At 39.7% G+C, this 23,227-nt stretch overlaps 1 protein-coding gene across 1 annotated transcript in view; it reads left to right on the plus strand.

The window, feature by feature from the left end:
* The window catches only part of clpb (caseinolytic mitochondrial matrix peptidase chaperone subunit B), a 65,684-nt gene that overhangs the window by 21,093 nt on the left and 21,364 nt on the right, over positions 1-23,227 (plus strand). Inside the window, exons 6-8 of the mRNA XM_007247646.4 lie at positions 1,287-1,415; positions 11,980-12,077; positions 17,770-17,884. Of these exons, the coding sequence (XP_007247708.3) occupies positions 1,287-1,415; positions 11,980-12,077; positions 17,770-17,884 (342 nt within the window). The remainder of the gene's footprint in view (positions 1-1,286; positions 1,416-11,979; positions 12,078-17,769; positions 17,885-23,227) is intronic.

Here is a 23,227-nt window from a genome sequence, read left to right on the forward strand (position 1 = left end):
AATATATCTCTCTTTCTTTCTCTCTCTCACCCCTTGTCTTCTCTCTTTTGCTCACTCTCTCTCCCCTTGTCAATTTCTCTCTCTCTCTCTCTCTCTCTCTCTCTTTCTCTCTCCATCCCCTTATCTATCTCTCTTTCTCTCTCTCTGTCTCTCCCTTTCTCTCTATGCCCGTATCTCTCTCTCTTTCTCTCTCCATCTCCTTATCTCTCTCTCTCTGTCTCTCCCTTTCTCTCTGTCCCCATCTCTCTCTCTCTCTCTCTTTCTTTCCCTTTATTCCCATTTTCTCTCTCTCTGTCTATCTCACTGACTAAAACTATCATGAACCCAGAGAAGGACAGCAGTGATTCACAGTCAGACGGACCACCTTATCTGTTAAACATGGTGAAGGCAGTGTTATGGCATGGGCACCTACTGTATGGTGTGTGCCTCTGTTTCAGATTCAATTAAAGACAGTACAGACAGCACATATAGCAACTTTTTACTTACTGAAGACATAACTGATGCAGAACACAAACCCAGACCCACAAACAAGCAGAGAAGGCCTGATAAAGCATCTCAAAGAAGGAATATCATTTGGTGAATTTTTTGGGTTCCAGACTTAATACAAATATTAGATTTGCCTTTAAGCAATGGAAATAATCCTTATATTTGGAGTTATGCTGTGTTACATGTTTAAAATGTGTAAAATAGTAATCCATATTAGTAATCCATATAAATAAATATAATTTGGGCATTTTCTCAGTCAAGAGTCAAGAGTTAAGTGCTTGAATTTCTTTTCTCTTAATGTGTTTGAGAGCATCAATTGTATAGTTGTGAAGAGGTAGAGTTGGTATACAGGGAATAGCTCTATTTAAGTGATGTTCTAATCCATATTATGACGAGAACTATGCAACTAACTACTAACTTAGAAATGAAGGTCAGTCAAACATTTTAAAAACTTTAAAAGTATCCTCAAGTTCAGACACAGAGACAGTCAAATACATTATGATGGAACTGGCTCTCATCAGGACCGCCACAGAAAAGGAGGAGCAAGAGTTTCCTCTGTTACACAGGATAAGTACATTACAGTGACCAGCCTCAGAAACCAATAAATTGGTTTGTTTAACACTTAAGTTACTACATGATTCCATGTGTTCCTTCATGTGTATTAATTTACTATATGAAACTTATAAACAATAAATGAGAAGGTGTGTCCAAACTTTTTACTAATACTTCATGTATGGGGTACCCCATGGAATAGCCTTACATATGTATGTGTTAACCATCTCTCTCTCTCTTTCTCTCAGTGTTGGTCAGTAGGGAGGACGAGTTCAGCAGCAGGCTCAGTAGTCGCGCGAGTTTTCGTGGCTGTAGTTCGCTGCATTACGCTGTTCTGGCAGATGACCCTCGCACTGTCCGCATGCTGCTGGAAGCAGGTGAGACACACCCAGAGAACCGACCCCACACTGACCACTCGTTTATACTCGTTCATCCTGTTTATTGTTGATGTGAAAGTTGGGTTTGTGCAATGCTCTGTGTCCCTCTGTGCATAACAAGCGGGTGTGTATGTGTGTTGGGCTTTCGACTGTTGACAATTCACTGCCAAGATAGCAATGAACGTCTGACTATTGGTGTCTGTCTTGGTTGTATTTAGTCAGTGGTGCACCTATGTTTTATGTTGCCAAGATAGCAATACACCAGAAATTTACCTGAACGCACCTCACTTCCAGACCAACACACTCATCAGCACAGAAATAGTCTGATTGTTGTATATAATAGACTGTTGGTGGGGTGTAGGATGGCAATGAGCATCGTGATTCACTTTGCACAGGGTGTAATTAAAATTTTATTCAATTCAATAATAAATGTTGATTTAATTGTTTAATAACTTTATTGTTATTACCCCTTTGGGCTCATATAATAAATCCCATTACACACACACACACACACACACACACTTCCTGACACACTCTGAAAGAGGGTCAAGACTCGACCACTCCTGGGGTGAGGGGTCAACCTGAGCGTAACTGCCTCAGGCAACCCAGGCTGCTTGTTTAAGGAGCTACCTTGCCTGGTGAAAGGGGACGAAGCTGCAGAGAGTGTTTATGTGTGTGTGTCATTACAACTATGTGTAATATACATATATATGTAAAAGATTATGACCCTGTATGATCTTGTCAAAATAGGTAAAAAAAAAAAATAATAATAATAAATGATATGGGATTAATGTGCATCGTGAATACCTGAGCTGCTTTGACCAGGGTCAAATTGCTATCTTACACCCCACCAACAATCTGTTTTCACTGTTTTTAGTGCTTGTGAATATATCTACACTGATGGGTGTAGTGGTCTGGAAATTAGGTGTGTTCAGGTAAATTTCTGGCATATTGCTATCTTTGCAATGGAAAACACGGGTGCACCACTGACCGATTAAAACTTAGACATATGTCAATTGTCAGATGTTCATTGCTATCTTGGCAACACAGGTATGTCACATGTGCTAAGAGGTGCTGCACAGGTAAAATTGCAATCTGCCAAAGTCAGAGCTCACCTACAGTTGTGGTCAAAAGTTTACATACACTTGTAAAAAAACATAATGTTATGGCTGTCTTGAGTTTTCAATAAGTTCTACAACTCTTATTTTTCTGTGATAGAGTGATCGGAACACATACATGTTTGTCACAAAAAACAGTCATAAAATTTGGTTCTTTCATAAATTTATTATGGGTCTGCTGAAAATGTCACCAAATCTGCTGGGTCAAAAATATACATACAGCAACATTAGTATTTGGTTACATGTCCCTTGGCCATTTTCACGGCAACTAGGCGCTTTTGGTAGCCATCCACAAGCTCCTGGCAAGCTTCAGGTCGAATGTTTGACCACTCTTCTTGACAGAATTGGTGCAGTTCAGCTAAATGTGATGGTTTTCTTGCATGAACCCGTTTCTTTAGCACTGTCCACATGTTCTCAATGGGGTTTAAGTCAGGACTTTGGGAAGGCCATTCTAAAACCTTAATTCTAGCCTGGTTTAGCCATTCCTTTACCACTTTTGATGTGTGTTTTGGGTCATTGTCTTGTTGGAACACCCAACTGCGCCCAAGACCCAACCTTCGGGCTGATGGTTTTAAGTTTTCCTGCAGAATTTGGAGGTAATCCTCCTTCTTCATTATCCCATTTACTTTCTGCAAAGAACCAGTTCCACTGGCAGCAAAACATCCCCAGAGCATAATACTACCACCACCATGCTTGACAGTAGGCATGGTGTTCCTGGGATTAAAGGCCTCACCTTTTCTCCTCCAAACATATTGCTGGGTGTTGTGGCCAAACAGCTCAATTTTTGTTTCGTCTGACCAGAGAACTTTCCTCCAGAAGGTTTTATCTTTGTCCATGTGATCAGCAGCAAACTTCAGCCGAGTCTTAAGGTGCCTTTTCTGGAGCAAGGGCTTCTTTCTTGCACGGCAGCCTCTCAGTCCATGGCGATGTAAAACACGCTTGACTGTGGAGACTGACACCTGTGTTCCATCAGCTTCCAAATCCTTGCAGACCTGCTTCTTGGTGATTCTTGGTTGACTCTTGACCATCCTGACCAATCTCCTCTCGGCAGCATGTGATAGCTTGCGTTTTCTTCCTGATCGTGGCAGTGACACAACTGTTCCATGCACTTTATACTTGCGTATAATTGTCTGCACAGTTGCTCTTGGGACGTGTAGCTGCTTTGAAATGGCTCCAAGTGACTTCCCTGACTTGTTCAAGTCAATAATTCGCTTTTTCAGATCCACACTGAGTTCCTTTGACTTTCCCATTGTAGCTTTTGTAGCTGAGTCTAATCACTGGGTCAAATGAGCCCTATTTAAATGGGCTCATGAGAAGTCAACAGCTGTAGTCAATCAGAATCACTTACAAGAAGTGAAGAGGCCATGACATGAAGCTAATTTGATTGACACAACTCGCTACATCACCAAAATTGACAAATTTTGTTGCTGTATGTATATTTTTGACCCAGCAGATTTGGTGACATTTTCAGCAGACCCATAATAAATTTATGAAAGAACCAAATTTTATGACTGTTTTTTGTGACAAACATGTATGTGTTCCGATCACTCTATCACAGAAAAATAAGAGTTGTAGAACTTATTGAAAACTCAAGACAGCCATAACATTATGTTTTTTTACAAGTGTATGTAAACTTTTGACCACAACTGTAGCTCTTAAAGGGAATGGCAATTGACACACTGAATGGTTTATTTAATGCTACGCCGAAAACACATCCTTTGATTCATTAGGAGAATTAGTACATCATTTTTGCGTGTTTCCAGCCACACAAGGTGTACTTTTCCCATTGTTACGACAAGTTGCATTAACTTAAGTCCTTTATATATTTCTCAATCAACCCCCTGTCGAGTGTCAGAACTGGACCTTGGCGCAGTCTTGCATCACATTAAACACATCAAAAGCCTTGTAATCTACTTATTTTTTTATTTTACATAACTTAAAGATAAAATTGTTACATGCACTTCCATTAAAGGTACAATAAAAGTTTTTTTTTTCATGATAGCAAAACATTTATTAATCAATTTTACAAATGCATGCCCCTTGCTTAGAATTCATCACGCAAATGCTTTCCCGTGCGCACAGAAACACACACACACATTCATATTCACACACAAATCGTGACAGTTTCTGTGTCCAAGCAGATGTAATTAAATTTCCGTGGGAGTCCTGGATCATATTGTTTTTTTCTCTGCATTCAAAAATGCAAATCCGCTGCCAGGGAGAGGGAAATGAGGAGGAATGAAAAGCAGAGTGCTGTTAGAAGCACACTTTAAGTGTCAACACTGCCTTGAGATCAGCCTCCAGAAATGAAATGAGTGGCCTAAAGCAGCAGATGCATTTTTGCATTCAAACAAAAAGCAGAACTTACGAGCGAACGCAAATCGTTCTTTTTTTAATACAGAAAAATCTGATTATGGATTTAAAAAGTCCATTACCCAGAAGTCTCTGTGGCAGGTGGCCACGCCCCAGCAGACAGAGCAGCGTCAGATGTCGGGAATCATCTGTCAGGGAGCTGACATCATCAGCGAACAAAACGTTTTCTCTGAAAGTACCTGTTAAAAGTACAGAGTGTAACCTTCCCCCAAACTTGTCCTGCATCTACTTATTCACCTCATCTGTCCTGAACATCCCAGAAGAATTCCAGTCTTACACTAATTTTTTTTTTTGAGTCAATGAGGATGAATCAAATGTTTGCAAAAGAGTGTTTGTGACTCTCACTTGTTATTCCTTATGATTCAAAAGAAGAGAGTCTTGAGTCATCTAAGAGCGCTTTTCCAACAAAAAGAACTCTGGTTCTTGAACCAGTTCTGTTCGTGCTTATAAGAACCGTGGTGCTTTTCAGTGAACCAGCCCGCTTTACCACCAGTTTTAGTGGAACCGTCAAAACATCACATCATACATCATCAACAGAGGATGTCTCACAGCGGCGCTGAACAGAAACGGTCATGGTTCAGGCTGAAGAACCTGGTATTCTTCGGTTTCCGCTGCGAATGAACTAGGGCTGCACGATATTGGGATAATTTTACATTGCAAATGTTCTTTTTTCTGCAATATTAAACAATGCAGGGCCCATGACGTCACCAGCCCTGCCTTCACCCGCACTCTGTCTCGCGTTTGGACTGATTAAGAGCTCAAGAGAGTCATTGGCGAGCACTTAAAACCAGAGGAAAACAGCAAAACAACAGTAATCGACCCTTTAATAAGGCACTTAAATGGCTTTTTAAAAGGCAAATAAGAGCATTTTTCTGGGATTAAAAGCGTGAATTCAGCTGTAGCTGGAAATATCTGCACAAAACTGTACTACACTGAGGTGCACAGCTTTTGAGACATGCTTTTACAAGCACGTGAAAAGAGGTAAACGCATGGTAACCGAAGTAACCACATGGCCTCCATCCACATGGCCAGACTCGTGCGTGTACAAGCACATGTTCATGGAGGCCATACAGTTACCTCTATTTACTTCTGCCCCCCCCCCCCCTGCGCTCCCCCTCCCCCCCCCCTTGCGCTCCCCCTCCCCCTCGCTCTTCTCAGGCAGCAGCAGCGTGTCACTCATACAGACACAGAGACAGCGCTGTGTATCTACTTTTTATGTCAAGAATCAAAACCTTGCAACATGACGTGTTTGATTTAATTGCCTCATGTGACATTGCATGTCCTGTGATTTGACTATTGTGCATACACACATCGCGATGATAATGCTTAAACGATATATCATGCAGCTCTAGAATGAATGTTTCTGGTACCAGAACCTACTTTTGTTTGTGGAAGCGCATCAAACCATATCAAAATTAGGTTAGCAAACCAGAACGGTGCTGGTTTCAGGCCAGTGAAAAAGCACTGACAGTGGTTCTTCCTCATGTTCTTGCAGACCTTTTCCTTTTGTCTTGATTCCTCTCAGTGGTTCTTCCACTGAATCTTAACTTCTGAAACTTAAAGTGGTACTTCCTCATGCTCCTAGAAGGTTTCTCCCTTTTGAGTTTGGTTCATCACAAATTGTTCTTCCCCAAGTTCTTAGAGGGCCTCTCCTTCTGAGTCTTTATTTTTCTTAAATGGTGGTTCTCCCTGGTAATAAAGAGGTTCTCTTATTGAGTCTTAACTCCTTTCAGTGACTCTTTTTTTATGTTCATACAGTTTATATACACCATGTGGACGTTTCATCTTCAAGACATGGTACGTTCAGATCGACAGCTTAGCATCAAGCTCTTCCTGAGTTGAAGTGGAGTTAAGAGGTTTTGGGTTTTGTTTTTCTTTTCTGCTTTGGAGTCGCTCTGCTGTCATTTGGAGACACTTTAATAAACATGAGAAATAGGCTCCTGTCATACCTGCAAACTCTCCAATCTCTCTCCAATCCTCATCACACACACACACACACACAAAGTCTGACCGCAGGGCTGGTCAGGCACCTTATTTCCCCTATGAGCGGCCGGACATGAGCGTCTGCCTTGGCCCTCCATTTATCACCATGCTCCTGGAGGGTCTTCCACTCACCCGTCCGGCACACAGAGGTGCTGAAGCCAGAGTAGTCACGTCCTCCAGTATTTAAAACATTCATGTTAAAGAAAGTGAGGATGAAGGCATACATGTAGGAGATTTTCAGGTCATGTTTGGGAAGTTTTTGCCCATTCTTCTTCACCAAAAGCTTCTAGATTTTCTAGACATGATGTTTTGGTTGAAGGACTGTGATGGCCATGGCAAAACTTCAAACTTGCAAATTTTTAGGTGGTCAATTGTGTTTTCGACATTGTATTGCAGAAGTTATACTCATTTTATTCTCTTGATATTCTCTTAATATTGATCGAATCTATTTTTTCCTGTACCAGTGAAAGGTTGCAAGTGCCACTGTCTGCAAAACGAACCTAAAGCATGATACATCCACCCCCATGCTTAACAGTTGGAGAGGTGTTCTTTAAAAGAAACGTTCTGCTGCTTATTCTTTAAACATTATTCTTCTGCTTTTAAAGGATCAAAAAAAGAAGTTTGGTTTTAACTTCATCCATCCATTAAACAAAAACACATGTTTCTAAAATGCATCAGGCTTGTTTAATAAACAATTTCAGAATATTAAATAGTTCAATTTTTGTAAATTTTGTTGCTTGATGTCCAGAGTCCCTTTACTTTTTAATTCAGTCATTGTTTGTTTAAAAACACATTCACTTGTAATTTTACAATTCCTAATTAGAGTTTATATAAACTTCAGTGTAATTGGTAGTAGAGAGATAGCAACTAGTCCAAGGCGGTTGGTATAAACTGAGAACCTGAGGTACATCTTTCGATATCGTTCCGGACAGGTGGGCAGTCAGTAACTGGGAGAATGGCAGAAATATGGAATTAGTCTGGACTGGATTTATGGAGAACAGAAAATATGCAACCTTATCAGAGTGTGATAATCTAATGACTAATGACCGGCAGATCTGAAAATAAGAGCCTAACTAAAGGGAGAGAGTTAGTTAGTTAGTTAGTTAGTTAAGTGAATTCCGGATGTGTTGTGACCAATGGCTGAGGCTACTATTAGTTCTTAAATGGACAAATAATTAATCAATAGCGCACCCACCAGAGTTTATACTCAATCATGGACACATAGACATATTTCTGCCATTCTCCCAGTTACTGACTGCCCACCTGTCCGGAACGATATCGAAAGATGTACCTCAGGTTCTCATAGACACAGAGGCACCCTGCAACACTGGCATTTGCACCAGCATATGAGTTTACCATGATTCCATATGTTTATGAACCCCTGGATCTGCAGCTTTATCTAAAGGGAAAAACATTATATACCAAAAGCTAGACTAAACAAGTAAGTTTGAGAGATTGAGACTATGTTTGAGCCACAAACATTTTCGGGAAGGTTATTCCAGAGCTGCTGACAGTCCTCACTGATAATAATCTAAATAAATTCTGAATTAATTTATGCTGATGTTGAATTTAGCATTTTTAATCCCAGTTTTAATCACAGAGCTGAACTCGCCGACTAAACTCCGGTTTAGTTTTACGCTTATTTTTGTTGATTCAATGTTTAAATTAAGATTTAATTATCAGGGCTTTTCAGATGGAGTTGAACAGATTAATCCTGATTGAGTATAAACTCTGGTGGGTGCGCTATTGATTAATTATTTGTCTATTTAGGAACTAATAGTAGCCTCAGCCATTGCTCACAACACATCCGGAATTCACTTAACTTACTAACTAACCTATTGTTAACTATTTATGCTTCCACATTAACCAACACCTTGAAGTGTGAAAAAGGTCTATTCTTGTTTTGAGTTTGTTTTGTTGTTAATGAACCCCCGTCTCAAATATTATGGCGCACAACTAAGTTAGTGCTCCAGGCTGTAGGCCGTGGGAGGTGACTAATCATCTGAGCCCCGGCCCCTGACCCCTGGCCCTTAGGGGACAGCCCTCATACCCCCTCCACCAGTCTGCTACCAGTCTACAGCTCATCCAGCCAGCTGGAGAATGACAGGGGAACAATACAGACACAGTAAGGAGACAGAGGCTTCATTATACAGTACATACAGTGTTTTAACTATAGTTTAACTAATTATTATTATTGTTTTACATTTTAACAGTTATCTCTGCTGTCTCTCGATATATAGAGCGGACTGCTAAACACGCGTGTATGAGTGTGTCTCTCTGAGGGTCAGCTAATCATTAGTATTGCCTCTCTTTAACGCTCTGTGCCCAGAGGGGCTGTGTGCGAGTGTGTGATATTAGAGCTCTAAATGATGCTATTTATTATCTGTGAGGGAGAGAGAAAGCGCGAGAGGAACGAGGGAAGGTGTAAAGGGAGGACAGGGCCACAGCGTCTCTTTATTACTTTCCCTTTTTTATGTCCGTTCTCTATCGATCGGGATGTTGCGCTTGGACGTGTTTAGAGTTTTATCAATAATACCAGCGATTAGCCAGAGCGCACAGCATGGGCCTGCACGCTAACAGCTAAATGCTAACAGCTAACTGGGCTGTTTAGCTTGGCTGGTAATTTGATTGTTCAGAGTTTCTTAAAAAGAATGTCTCTCTCCCAGATCAGGCATGGCCATAAAACTGTCTTACTGTCTGTGTTTCTGTCTGCCTGTCAATCTGTAAATCTATCTATGTTTTAGTAGAATACTAGTGCATCTCAAAAAATTAAAATATCATTGAAAAGTTTATTTCAGTAATTCAGTCGAAAATGTGAAACTCTCTTTTAAGCGTTTATTTCTTTTATTGTTGTTGATTATGGCTTACAGCCAATAAAAACCCAAAAATCAGTCTAAGAAAATTTAATATTATATAAGACCAATTGGTGCCATGTCCTGCTGGAAAATGAAATCTGCGTTTCCATAAAAGTTGTCAGCAGAGGAAATTTCTGGATTTTCTCAGTCAGATTTATAAGGTGGAATGGCTTTCAATTAACAGCTGTGCTGAACTCGTCAAGAGTCAATTACTCGATTTTTTTTTTGAGAGCATCAGTTGTGAAGAGGTAGAGTTGGTGTACAGTAAATAGCTCTATTTGAGAATGTTTCAAATCCATATTATGACAAGAACCACTCAACTAAATAAAGAAAAAAATATGAGAGAAATAAATTATGAAGAAATAAAGAAGTTTAAGAATATGTCATGTTATGATGATGAAACTGGCATTCATCAGGACCGCCCCAGGAAAGGATGAGCAAGAGTTTCCTCTGTTGCACAGGACAAGTTACCAGACTCAGAAACCACAAGTTAACAGCTCCCCAGATAAGAGCACCTAAATGCTTCACAGAGTATTTTGATTTTAGTATCTGCCCACCTGCCCCTGTGTCTATCAATCAATCTGTCTATCTGTCTATCAGTCTGTCTGCCTGTGTATTTGTCTCTCTGTGTGTTCACCTGCCTATCCATCTTTCACTGTCTATGTCAGGCAACCTGTCTGTCTTACTGTCTATCCGTCAATCTTTCAGTTTGTCGGTGTCTGCTCAACTATGTAACTGTCTGTCTCACTGACATGCTGTCTGTCAGTCTGTCTGTGCACCAGTCTGTCTGTCTCTTAACCTGTCAATGCATGTTTTGCTTTCCTGTCTATCTTCTCTCTCTCTCTGTGTGTGTGTGTGTGTGTATATATATATATGAATAGGCTTAGATATTTTTGCTGTATCGACACGTGTGTGTGACACGCAGGGCAGGTCAGTGTAAAAGGGTACAATGCCCCCTGACTCGGGGGGTAAGAGCTGCTGCAGCGGGTGTCTCACTGCCCCCCGCTGTCTCACTCACAGCGTGCCCGCATGCTGTAATGGGTGAACAATAGCCGGTCCGGCGGCCTGTCAGCCTTTAACTGAGTAAGCAGTGCAGCACTGGGGAGGGGGGGTGATTTAGGGGGAGGAAAGAAACATGACAGTTTGTTCCTCCTTAAACACACAAACACAAACACACAAATAATAGAAACACTGTCTGTATATCTATCTATCTGACAGTGTGTCTGTATAAATCTGTACATACCTATCTATCTATTGATCCATTTCTCTATTTATCTGTGTATGTTTTTCTCTTTGTCTGTCTTGCTGCTTGTCTGCAAGTCTTTCGCTTTATCTGTCTATAACTACCTATATCTGTATATATTTCCATCTGTCTGTCGATCAATATATCTGTATCTCTTTATGTCACTAAATTCTTCTATCTATCTATCTATCTATCTATCTATCTATCTATCTATCTATCTATCTATCTATCTATCTATCTATCTGTCTGTCTGTCTGTCTGTCTGTCTGTCTGTCTGTCTGTCTGTCTGTCTGTCTGTCTGTCTGTCTGTCTGTCCATCTATCTATGAATGTATGTGTCCCTCTATCTATCTGTCTATGTGTATGTATGTATGTATGTATGAATGTATGTGCATCCGACTATCCAATTCTTTCCATCCTTCCATCTGTCCATCCATCCATCCATCCATCCATCCATCCATCCATCCATTTATGTATGTACTGCAGCCGTCTATCTATCCATCCATCCATCCGTCTGTCTATCCATTCATCTATCCATTTCTCTCTTTGTATATCTGTCTCTCTATCTATTTGTCTATCTGTATATAACATTTGTATGTCTGCATCTTTGTCTTTCTTTCTACATATACATCCGCCTGTCTCTTCTTTATATAGTTTATTTGTTCATGTGGATCATGAAGTGCACAAAAGGAGACACACACACACACACACACACGTGTATCCACTTGTATGCAGATAGATATCCGGATGTCTCCTGGCATGAGCTTATTGTCTCAGTGTCCCCCTGAGTGTAGGATCAATCCCTGTGTGGAGTGTGTGTGTGTCTGTATGTGTCTGTATGTGTGTGTGTGTGTGTGTGTGTGCGTGTGTGTGTGTTATTTTCTCGGCACACTTTCAGGGGGTTTCTTAACACAGCGACCCCCTAACTGGGCTGCCAGCTTGACTCATAGCCCCGATGTTGACCTCTGACCTGTGGTCTTTCATTGCGTGCAGGTGCCGACCCCTTGCAGACGAACGAGCTGGGACACACTCCGCTGGCCTACGCCAAGGAGGGAGAGATGCACACACTCCTGAAGGAATGGGAGGGCAAGGTAAGAGAACTGCAGTTAACAGCTAACACTGATGATGAAATAAAGCTGCATAGTTTTCTAACACTGTTTAATAACATAAATTAAATTAAAACTCCACCTACCTTACAATTCCATTATATACACCTGAACAGCTACTCATTTATGCAGTTATGGAATCAGCCAATCATGTGGAAACAGTGGAAATCATAAAATAATGCAGAGACTGTCCAGCAGATTTAGGTCAGTTTCACACCAACATGAGAATGAGGGAACATGGGGGAAAAAATACAATGTCAGTGAGTTTGAGTGTGGCGTGATTGTTGGTGTCAGAAGAGGCAGGTCTAAGTATTTCTAGAACTGCTGATCTACTTGGATTTTTGTATTTTCCAATTTTCTTATTTTATGTTGTAATTCACTTTAACTATTACTTATAACTAAGAACTACTAAAACAAGTTAATACATTGTAAAAGTATATAGTAAACCTAATAAAATCTTTTTTAAAAAGGTTTATAAAAGAGGGCATATTTTTTAACGAACAATTAATTGGCTATCAGCTTATAGATGGTAAGTAGCAATGGAAATAAACTGAGCTTTAGAAATGGATTTGAAAAAATTGTCTGTATAAAAGCAGTACTAGATCAGATGCTATTACTGCACTCTCTACTGCAGCATTTACACACTTACACACTTACACATTCACACTTTCTTTATCATAACTAGAAAAACACACAGAAACACAGAGAACTCTGTAACTGTTAAAAGTAGAAGTCTTTTCTTTATACAAATTACAGATTAAGCCAGAGAGCAGGTACTGTTTCATAAAACTCTTGAAAACTGGAGAAAACTGCTACAGGAAGAGTGACGCCTGGCTGATCCACATGGCTACAGCACGTTTAGTAAAAAAAAAAGCATGGCTACTAGACAACTAAACAATAGGAGTTTTTTTTTAAATTTGACCGGTAGCGTACACTGCTGTAGAGCTCATTGTGGTTTAACTCTGTCATTACCTGTGGGAGTGTGATGCAGGAGGCTAAATATCTTAATCCAGATTAGCCTGGATTAGCAGCCTAATGCACGGTAATCCCATTACAGGTGCTGGTCAACGAATTAGAATAATTTGAAATAGTGCAATCATGAAATTCTTTGAATGCATTTTTTGTGCAGAAAGCAAATCAGGTGTTCACCGCACCTGTCCTACTCGTTAGACTAATCACAGAACTCGTTACCTGGAAAAAAATTTGCTCAGCTGAGCTTTCCAAAAGGCCCATTTAGGCCATTTAACTGTGACACTGTTGTTTTATTGAATTAGAATAATGGAGAAACTGTTTCATTGAATTAGAATAAATGCTCAAATTTTTGTTTTCTGTGAAGAGTGTTCACTGTGCAGTATAAAGTCAGGGTTGAGTAGAATTTCTAAGTTGTAAAATCAATCATGGGTAAGCAGCGCGACCTCTCAACCGGAATAGTGGCTCAAATTCAAGCCCTTCGCCAACAAGGCTTGACCCGAACTAAAATTGCTGAGCAGCTCGGCATCAGCCAGTCTTCCGTCTGCAAAGCTCTCAAGAAAAACTGCAGCAAGCGCACCAACTGTTCCGGCGTCCGAAAAACTTCTGCTCGCGACAACAAGCAGCTGAGAAAGATCGCAGTCAGCAACCGGTTCAAGAACATACAACTATGTTCTGATACCATTGTTTTAGTAATAATTAAAATTGTTGTGAGTAGTGTTTAAAACAATGCAAAAAAAAAATTGAGAAGAAGAAGATTACAAATAAAATTGGCCTTTTCCAAGCCAACTTAAAAACCATAAGGGACCACCTAGATTTTTATTTTTTTCGCCAAAGTATCATTTCGGAACTTGGTATCAGCAGATACTCAAAATCAAACAAGCAAAAAAAATGAGATTTCTGGTTATTGACTGAACCTGAGGAGCTTAAAATGCCAAAAAATAAAGAGAAAAAAGGATGTGGGTGTGTTCTAAAACTTTAAACCTGTTATGTAAAATTAGAATTTCCTGATTTATTGAATCAAATAAAAAAATGAGGAGATTGGTGTAAAGTTTTAAGTTTATAATGCGCTGAATCATTAGTAACAGATTTTTTGTATTTAATTTGATTTAGATCTGAATGGTGGTAAACGTGGTGATTTCACAGTGCTGTGAACAGACTGGTGATGGATGGAGGGAGGAGTGGAGGAGAGGGAGGGAAAGAGAAAAGGAGCGGTTTGGGGTCTGCAGGTTAGAGAGATGATAGCGGTGGTCCCGCTCAGGGTGAAAGGACTGTAATGCACTGACTCGCCCGGAGCTCTGGGGCTGATCCTTTATTGCTCAAAATGAAGCAGCAGAGGCGATGGATGGAGAGCTGGATATAGAGAGAGAGAGAGAGAGAGAGAGAGAGAGAGAGAGAGAGAGAGAGAGAGAGAGAGAGAGAGAGAGAGAGAGAGAGAGAGAGAGAGAGAGAGAGAGAGAGAGAGAGAGAGAGACAGACAGAGAGAGACAGACAGAGAGAGAGAGACAGAGAGAGAGAGACAGAGAGAGAGTGAGTGAGTGAGAGAGAGATGGATTACAGTTAATCAGTAAATGAGAGCCACATTGCCTGAGACCTGGAGAATGTGGATATGGCTTTAGATAGATAGATAGATAGATAGATAGATAGATAGATAGATAGATAGATAGATAGATAGATAGATAGATAGATAGATAGATAGATAGATAGATAGATAGATAGATAGATAGATAGATAGATAGATAGATAGATAGATAGATAGATAGATAGATAGATAGATAGATAGATAGATAGATAGAATACACAGTACAAACAAACAATAGGTGTAGTACAATACACTTATTGAGGGATAAAATTCTAAATTGAGACTTAAAAAAATATATATATAAATACAAAAAAACTATAGAAAGTGTGGAAGTAAACAGTCGTAGATATGAGGTAGTGCAGTAAAAGAATAAACTAAGTATAGGAGGTATTAGTAGATATGACTATTAAACATAAACATAAACATGTGCAAGTATTATATTTAAGTTAGGTGCGTAGTGTAGTGTCCAGGGGTGCAAAAGTACAGGATGTACAGTAAAGTGTCCCGGAGTGCAAATGTACAGGATGTACAGTAGAGTGTCCAGGAGTGCAAGTGTACAGGATGTACAGTAAAGTGACAAGTGTCCAGGAGTGCAAATAAACAGTATTTACAGTAAAGAGGCAAAAGAGTCTCAGGGTGTAGATGTGTATGGTGTTTTTCCAGTACAGATAAAAAAAAAAAAAAAAAAGGCTGTGATTAAGAAAGCACATATGAGCCTTGTTTCTCATCTGTCTTCTCTCTTCCGGCTCAGATTAAGAAAGCACATATGAGCCTTGTTTCTCATCTGTCTTCTCTCTTCCGGCTCCACTGGGAGAAGTTGAAGAGTCTGATGGCTCTCGGGACGAACGATCTTCTCAGTCTGTCCGTAGAGCAGCTCTGTGACAAGAACCTGCCACTGAAACTGCTCCTATGATCCATGATGATGGAATGTAATGGGTGACCATCATCATCCATGATGGAGAGTAGTTTGTGCAGTGTCCTCCTCTCTGCCACCGTTACCACAGAGTCCAGCTCCACGCCAACCACGGACCCCGCACGCCTGACCAACTTGTTCAGACGCATCTCGTCCCTCTTCTTCATGCTTCCTCCCCAGCACACCACAGCATAGAAAAGACAGCTGGACACCACAGTCTGATAAAACATCAGCAGGAGCTTCCGACAGATGTTAAAAGAACGTTGTGTGTGAAATTTAGAATGTTTTGTGTGAAATGCCTCTGTTGTTGTATCAAAAAAAAAACCTGTAAATGAACAGAGTGTGTGTTACTTTTATAGTATTCAGTGTGTCTTAATTAAGTATTACCTAATTAACTGATGAATTAGATACTATACTTTTTTTTTATTGAGCTAAACTGCTGATACGGTGCTGTTTAATCTGATATACAGTATTAGCCTGATAATATACTGCTATGAACAAATGCTGTCTCTGCTGCTGCTCCATGCTGTTTCACACTCAGCTCTGTATGTGCAGCATTCACTGCTCACATCTGCGCTGGATGTCCCATTGAAAACACTGTATTTGAAAGAACAGCGGCATTTTTTTGCGTTCTGTGTTAAAGCAGCTTCACACTGCACAGACATATGCGCTTGAACACAGAATCTTCTCGCTACATTTACTTTCTTGCTCCCGTGCCAGACAGCTCTGACCAATCAGAGGAGACGATGTGCTCGCGTGGTTTTTGGTGCGTTTAGGTTTATGCCTGTATGAAACCAAACCAAACAGAGAAAGAAACGCTACAAATAAACAAACTCATTAACTGATCCGGACCATAGAAACTTTCACAACTACAGGTGTGAAAACTCTCTTTTATAATCAGCTAATTAAGCTCTAATTCAGAAATCCTTCCAACCAAGCTGAGATGTTTACAATAAAGTAAAGTAAGTTTCCTCTACCCAATTTATCATGCATTCTTTATTCCAGCGCCCCACATTGGCTTTATTTCCCCTTAAACATACAAGTATATACTAGTATTTTATTTGACCCCACTAATATAAATGTAATTGCATTTTACATTTTTTATATTCATTTTTAATTCACATTTAAATATCTACTATAAAAACTTGCATCTTAAGAAGAACAAGGGCGATTAATCCCAGTTAATCACAGAATATTGTATATAAGTGATTGACACTACTAATAAAAACCCAACCACACATATTTTGCATGTCTTTGAATTTGAGTGCTCTGAAGAAATGGTATGTCCAATTATTACATACCTCTAATTAATTAAATTTGCAGTTTAAACTTCTGAAAAAAAATCTGTGTTAGGTGTGTTCACAGCTCCTAAAAAGTTTTTTTTTGTTGTATTTACACTGTAAGAATATGATTATTGTTCAGGCAGTTCTCCTAAAAAAAATAATATTTGTTACTGTTTACAAACACAAAACAGTAAGTCATTATGTTCACACAGCTTTAAAATCAGATTATTAGTGTTTACACTGCTCTAAAATTATTTTCTTTTAGTTTTAACACAGTTTTAAAATCAGATTTTTATCTGAAGAAGATTTTCATCTGAACACAGCTTGTTTTAAGTAAGATATTTTAGGGATTATGCATATTAATAATCAGATGTTTAGTGTTCAGGCAGTTCAGAAAAAGCATAAATATTTAAACTAGTGTTAAACTGCACTGATATTTTTGTAGTTTGTAGTGTTCACACTAGGGGAGGGCGATATGGCTCTAAAATAATATCACAATATTTCAGGGTATTTTTGTGATAACGATATACTTGGCGATATAGGAAAACTAAAATAATTCATTCATTTCAGGAATATAGTATAATAGTATAACAGTATAATCATAATGTGGCAAAGTAAATAATATAGCATAAAATAATATAATGCAGCAAATCATATTGCAGAATTTTTAGTGCATGCATATAAACTGCAAACTAAAACAATGATACAATAAATAAACCTACATTTTCACAGTAAATAATAGACTACTTTTAAGTCAGAACATCTCTATTATCACAATATGGATTTTTAATATCCTGATATTTCTGTGTCACGATATATTGTATGCGATGTAATATTGCCCACCCCTAGTTCACACAACTCTTGTCACAAAAAAAGACATTTATTTCGAGGAATGTTTTGATTCTTATTATTTTCTCTCTTTCTGTTGAGTTTGTGGAGGAGAAGCAGAAGAGGGAGGCGGAGGAGAGGAGGAGGTTTCCTCTGGAGCGCCGGCTGAAGGAGCACATCATCGGCCAGGAGGGGGCCATTAACACGGTGGCATCAGGTGAGGAGGGGTAATAACGGAAGAGAGAAATTAACCACAGTACAAAACATACACAACCCTGTACTCTACATCCCCCCACACTTATAAAGAGGAGTCATTCTACTACCAAACCTTTAAAACTTTTTAAATCAACAACATAATAAAGTGTTTTTTTCACCACATTACGCATAAAATGTATACAAATCATCCTGACTAACACATGCAGGTCAGTCTGCACTCGTTCGGTAGGAAGATGTAGGAGCAGATGAGCTGCTGGAGATGGATGTGTGGAGGACAGTTAATCTCTCTCTCTCTACTTCATTCACTTCATTCACTGTACTTTTGTCTCTCTTCCTCTCAGATTCTCTCTCTTTACCTGTATTTCTTTGTCTTTTATTCACTGCACCTTTTCTTCTCTCACTCTCTTTTTTTGCTCTCTCTCTCCCTCTCCCTATCCCTCTCACTCTCGATTCTCTATTCTCTTTCTCTAGCTCTGTTTTTTTACCTCTTTTTTCCTCAGTCTTACGTTCTCTCTCTCATTCTCTTACTCTCTATTTTTCTGTCTTCCTCTCAGACTCTCTCTTTTTCTCAAGCTGTATTTTTTTGTATCTTATTCACTATACCCTTTCTTCTCCCATTCTCTCTCTTGCTCTTACTCTCTCTCTCTTTCTTTCTTACTCTCTTACTCTTCCTCTTGATACTCTATTCTTTTTCTCAAACTCTCTTTCTCTTTTTTCTCTTTCTTTCTCGCTTTCTCTGTCCTTCTCCCTCTTCCTCTTAGATTCTCACTCTCATTTTCTCTCTCTCTCTCTCTCTCTCTCTCTCTCTCTCTCAGATTATATCCTTTTCTCTCTCTTTCTCTTTCTATCTCTCTCCGTCGCTCGCTCCCTCCCCCTTTGTCACTCCATCTCCTTGACATAAGGATTCTTCCTTTCTCCTTCCAGCCTTCCCTTCTGCCCTCTCTGTCTCTCTTCTTCAAAGTCTTTCTCTCTCTCTCCTTGTCTCTTCCTTTTCAGCCTCTCATTCTCTTGCTCTTATTCTCTCTCTCTCTCTCTCTCTCTCTCTCTCTCTCTCTCTCTGGTTGAAGGTGGGGTTAGTCAGGCGGAGGTAGCTAATGGGTTAATTTAGATTAATGGGCACGCTTGGGAGGGACACAGGTGGAAGTGTGTGTGTGTGTGTGTGTGTGAGTGTGTGTGTGCACCATGCACAGCTGCTGCTGGTCTTGGTCTTCAGCCGAGAGCTGCAACATAACTCAATTACAGAAAAGAAAAAACTCTGTGTCTCTCTCTCTCTCTCTCTCGCTTTCTTTCTCTCTATTGCTCTCTCTCTCTTTCTTTCTCTCTCTCTCGCTCGCTCTCTCTCCCCCTCCATCACTCCATCTCCTTGACATCACGATTCTTCCTTTTTCCTTCCAGCCTTCCCTTCTGCCTTCTTTCTCTTTCTCTCTTTCTATATAAACACTCTAATGCAAACGTTTGGTATCTGACAGACTCAGTGGTTAGTAACGACCCTTTTATTAGAAATCACAAACACACGACTGCAGACACTTACACGATCAAGCTCCATCCGTTCTCCTAGTTTGGAATTATCTCCCACTGTTCTGAGCAGAAGGTCTGTTGTTCTAAGCTTGTTTAATGACTATCCAAATCAAATGCTCTATAATACTTCAGGGCCAGGACGGTGATAACCAATCATAAGCTTCAGTTCAAATCTTTGCTGGTTGTTCATGGTGTTTTTGAGATGCTTTAGATCATTATTTTCTTGTAGAAACCTTTGTCTCACCAGTTTAACTCCTTTAACCTAACATTGTGCGCGTATTATGTGGAATCCATCCATCCTTTCATTTGTACAGTATGGCAAATGCCACTGGCAGCAACAAATCAATGCCAAAGCCTGATACACCCCCCCCATGCTTCACAGACCCTGTTTTCTCTCTAAACACACCTTGTTTGCTGATTGTTTGCTGAAAGAGTTCTAATTTGACAGCATTAGTACTAAACTCCTCAGTCTTCTCTAGATGTTTATAGTGACTTCTAATGCCATGTTTCGTAATTTGGACACTGGTAATATCTTTTTTTGTATGATTATACCATGAAGATTGTGTTTTACATGCTGCATTCTAAATTTCTATCCGTCTTATCTTGTCCTCTACAGTTCCCCTGAATTTCTATTTGCTAGTAATATTTGGGCAGTAACTGCTCAGTTTAGAGCTCTGTTTTGGGATTGGCAAGCTGCCACTGTTACCTTTTTATTGTTCATATCGGTAGTGAAATTATGTTGTGTCGTCGTTTTTAACAAATATGTTTTATTAGATATTTTGTTACTATCTTTTATCTCTTTCTTCATATTCTCTGATTTCTTGTCTCTCTCTCTCTCTCTCTCTCTCTCTTTTCTGATGATCTGGGCTGAGTTGTATGTTTCATTTTTATTCCCTAATCATTTATTTATTTTCTTTGATTTTTCTGTAACGTGTAAAAACCTAGGTGTGTGTGTGTGTGTGTGTGTGTGTGTGTACGGCTCCCAGGACAGAGCAGAAAGATGAGTTAGAGCACAATAACACACATACCCAATAAATACAGTATATTACTGTGCTTATCGATCGATTGGACTCAGGTGTGTGCGTGTGTGTAGTTTCTTAAAATATGAGTGGCTTCTAACTAACTGCATGTTAACAACACAAACCAGAGGGGTATAGGTTAACTTAGCAAGTGCGTGCGTGCGTGCGTGCATGCGTGTGCGTGTGTGTGTGTGTGTGTGTGTACCCCACCCAGCTCCTATTAAACCCCAGTGAGTTACATCTCACACCTGCACTTTTCCAAACCCCTGTAACACCCACACCTTCATCCTACCCGTCCCCATTAAACCCCAGTAACAGGGAACTGGTGCGGGGTGTTCCTGGGATTTGACAGGGGTTGGATGGGGTAAAGATGTGGGTTTTATACTATAGGAATTAATGGGAGTGTTGGGTTGCAAATAGTAGCCTTCTATGCTGCATGGGGTGTACTGGTCACTCCATCGGCAGAAGCTTGCAGCCTTGGTGTTGTTGTTATTCTTAAGCCATATTGTAAATCTGACTCGGATGCATACAGTCTAGCTCTGAATATATTTTTGGATAAGTGAACAACGAAGCACTTTTGTAAGTCATTCTGAATAAAGACGTCTGCTAAATACCCTAAATGTAAATTTATTTCTGGCACATGCGTGACATTGTGGATTGAGGGTTGTTAAATGCCTGCATAACCCTTTGTACCATTGTCCATAATATATATTGTCTTGCTGTGAGCACCCTGAGCAGTGTAATACCTTACACCTTATACACTTATGGGTGTTCCCAAGCTCTGCCAAGCTGAGGCAACACTTTACAATCAAATTACATACTGCTAAATGAATGAATTGTCCTATTTTATTTACTGTACATCTATGACTGTTATTAATACTGTCGTTTGTGTAATTTTGTGTAATTGCTGAAAGTATGCTTTTAAGTTTCTGTGCTTCTTCAACATTGTACTTAAGAGACAGACAGAGAGAGAGAGAGGGAGAGAGATAAAAAGGTAGAAAGAGAGAGAGAGAGTTGGTGGTGGAAGCTCGCAGCCTCCCTCAAACTGATTTGATAAATGGGCAGTTATTGCGGTGGCAAATTGTCCTGAAAGCAATTTGAGGCCCAGCACAGTGACCGTTAAAGCAGCAGAATATTGATCTTTTAGAACTAATATAGTGAATATATCAGCCTGGACCTACAGCTTTAGCTGCAGACAACACACACAGACACACACACACACACACACTATACACACACACACACATGCACATGCACACGCACACACACTTCACAGTTACCAAAGAAGAGAAAGAGAGAGAGTAGACCACGAGAGAGTGAGAAATGAACAAGAATAAAATGGATGTAAATGTAATGAAACTGATGTTTAAAACTAAAAGGACCTCAGATTAAACTGTAATTGTATGTTGATATGGGTGGGGGTCCTGCTGATGTAAAAACTTTGTCAGGACTTTTTTTTTATAAGGAGCTAAAAATATATAGATACACTACATCGACAAAAGTATTTGGACAGGATGATATCGCTCAGAACAAGGCATCTGTGAGCTGATGTATTAGAACCGAGTCGCCGAGAACCGAGAAAATGGGAAAGAAATCTAAATAAAATTATATTTGAAAACATATATATTTATACCTTCTAGCTCACACCTGACATTAGGCATGGTGCCAGTAGGTAATATTTTTTTTGCTCCAGAGAGTCCTATTCTATTGGCAAAACCTTTCTAAAGGCATTAGCGTCAAGCTTCACACCCAATTAAAAAAAGTACAGCATCAAATTGTCTGCATTTAATGATTAAGCAGCTTCACACTGCACAATATACGTGCTGGTCTGGAACACAGAAGATAATTCCATTTCTCTCTTTCTGAGTGAATCATTGCTGTTTTACTCATATAAAAACACTCATACAGTGGGAAACAGCAGCAGGAGCTCCTCAGGTAAAGTGCTGTTCTCATTTTTATTCAGGCAGGACAGAGTGAGACGAGCGTTTGGCTCCACAGAGCTAAGTTACCGTCACTCCGGTGTGTTAGCTTGTTATTCTAACTGGCTAGCGTTAAATAGCTAGTTGTATATGATTCTTTAGTGGCGCTGTTCTACACAGTGCTCCACAGCACCTTTAACAGTGAAAAATGCATACCGGATTGTCTTCTGGTATTGCAAATATACTGCCCAGATAAACTGGTAAGCTTTCCAGCAACACCTTAGGAGGTTAAAAGCTATTTTGATACTTTTTTTTTTCAAAAAATAGAAAGAAAAAAAGGAAATCTGAGGGTTAAATACAATGTAAAGAGACTTTATTGGGACTTTTATAGTAAAGATTTCCTCCAATGCTGATAAAACCTGGAAATGTAATATCAGCCAGTTTTACTGGCCCATTGACATCACCTGGGCCTGTGTGTGTGTGTGTTTGTATATCAGACACTTCACACACACACACACACACATATATACACACACACACACAGAGGTTAGTTTCTGTTATCATGAATACTTTTGTTATCAGTTATTTGTGCACCCAAAAACTGTATGTCTTTCAAATGTCATGTCAATCACAGAGAGTATTTTATACTACGCATTTATACCACACACACACACACACACACAGAAGCAGTAGCACAGGAAGCTGTAGATTGATCTTGATTTAGCTCTCAGGGGCTAAAAGTTATTGAAGGCGATTATCCTCCTTAATGTCATTACCAGCCCTTTGCCCTTGCAGACAAAGAGAACCCCCTCTCTCTCACACACACACACACACACACACACACACACGATACACATATGTTGCATCGTATGCTTGTGTGTATATATT

The sequence above is a fragment of the Astyanax mexicanus genome, chromosome 18 (assembly GCF_023375975.1).
Source record: "Astyanax mexicanus isolate ESR-SI-001 chromosome 18, AstMex3_surface, whole genome shotgun sequence".
NCBI lineage: Eukaryota > Metazoa > Chordata > Actinopteri > Characiformes > Acestrorhamphidae > Astyanax > Astyanax mexicanus.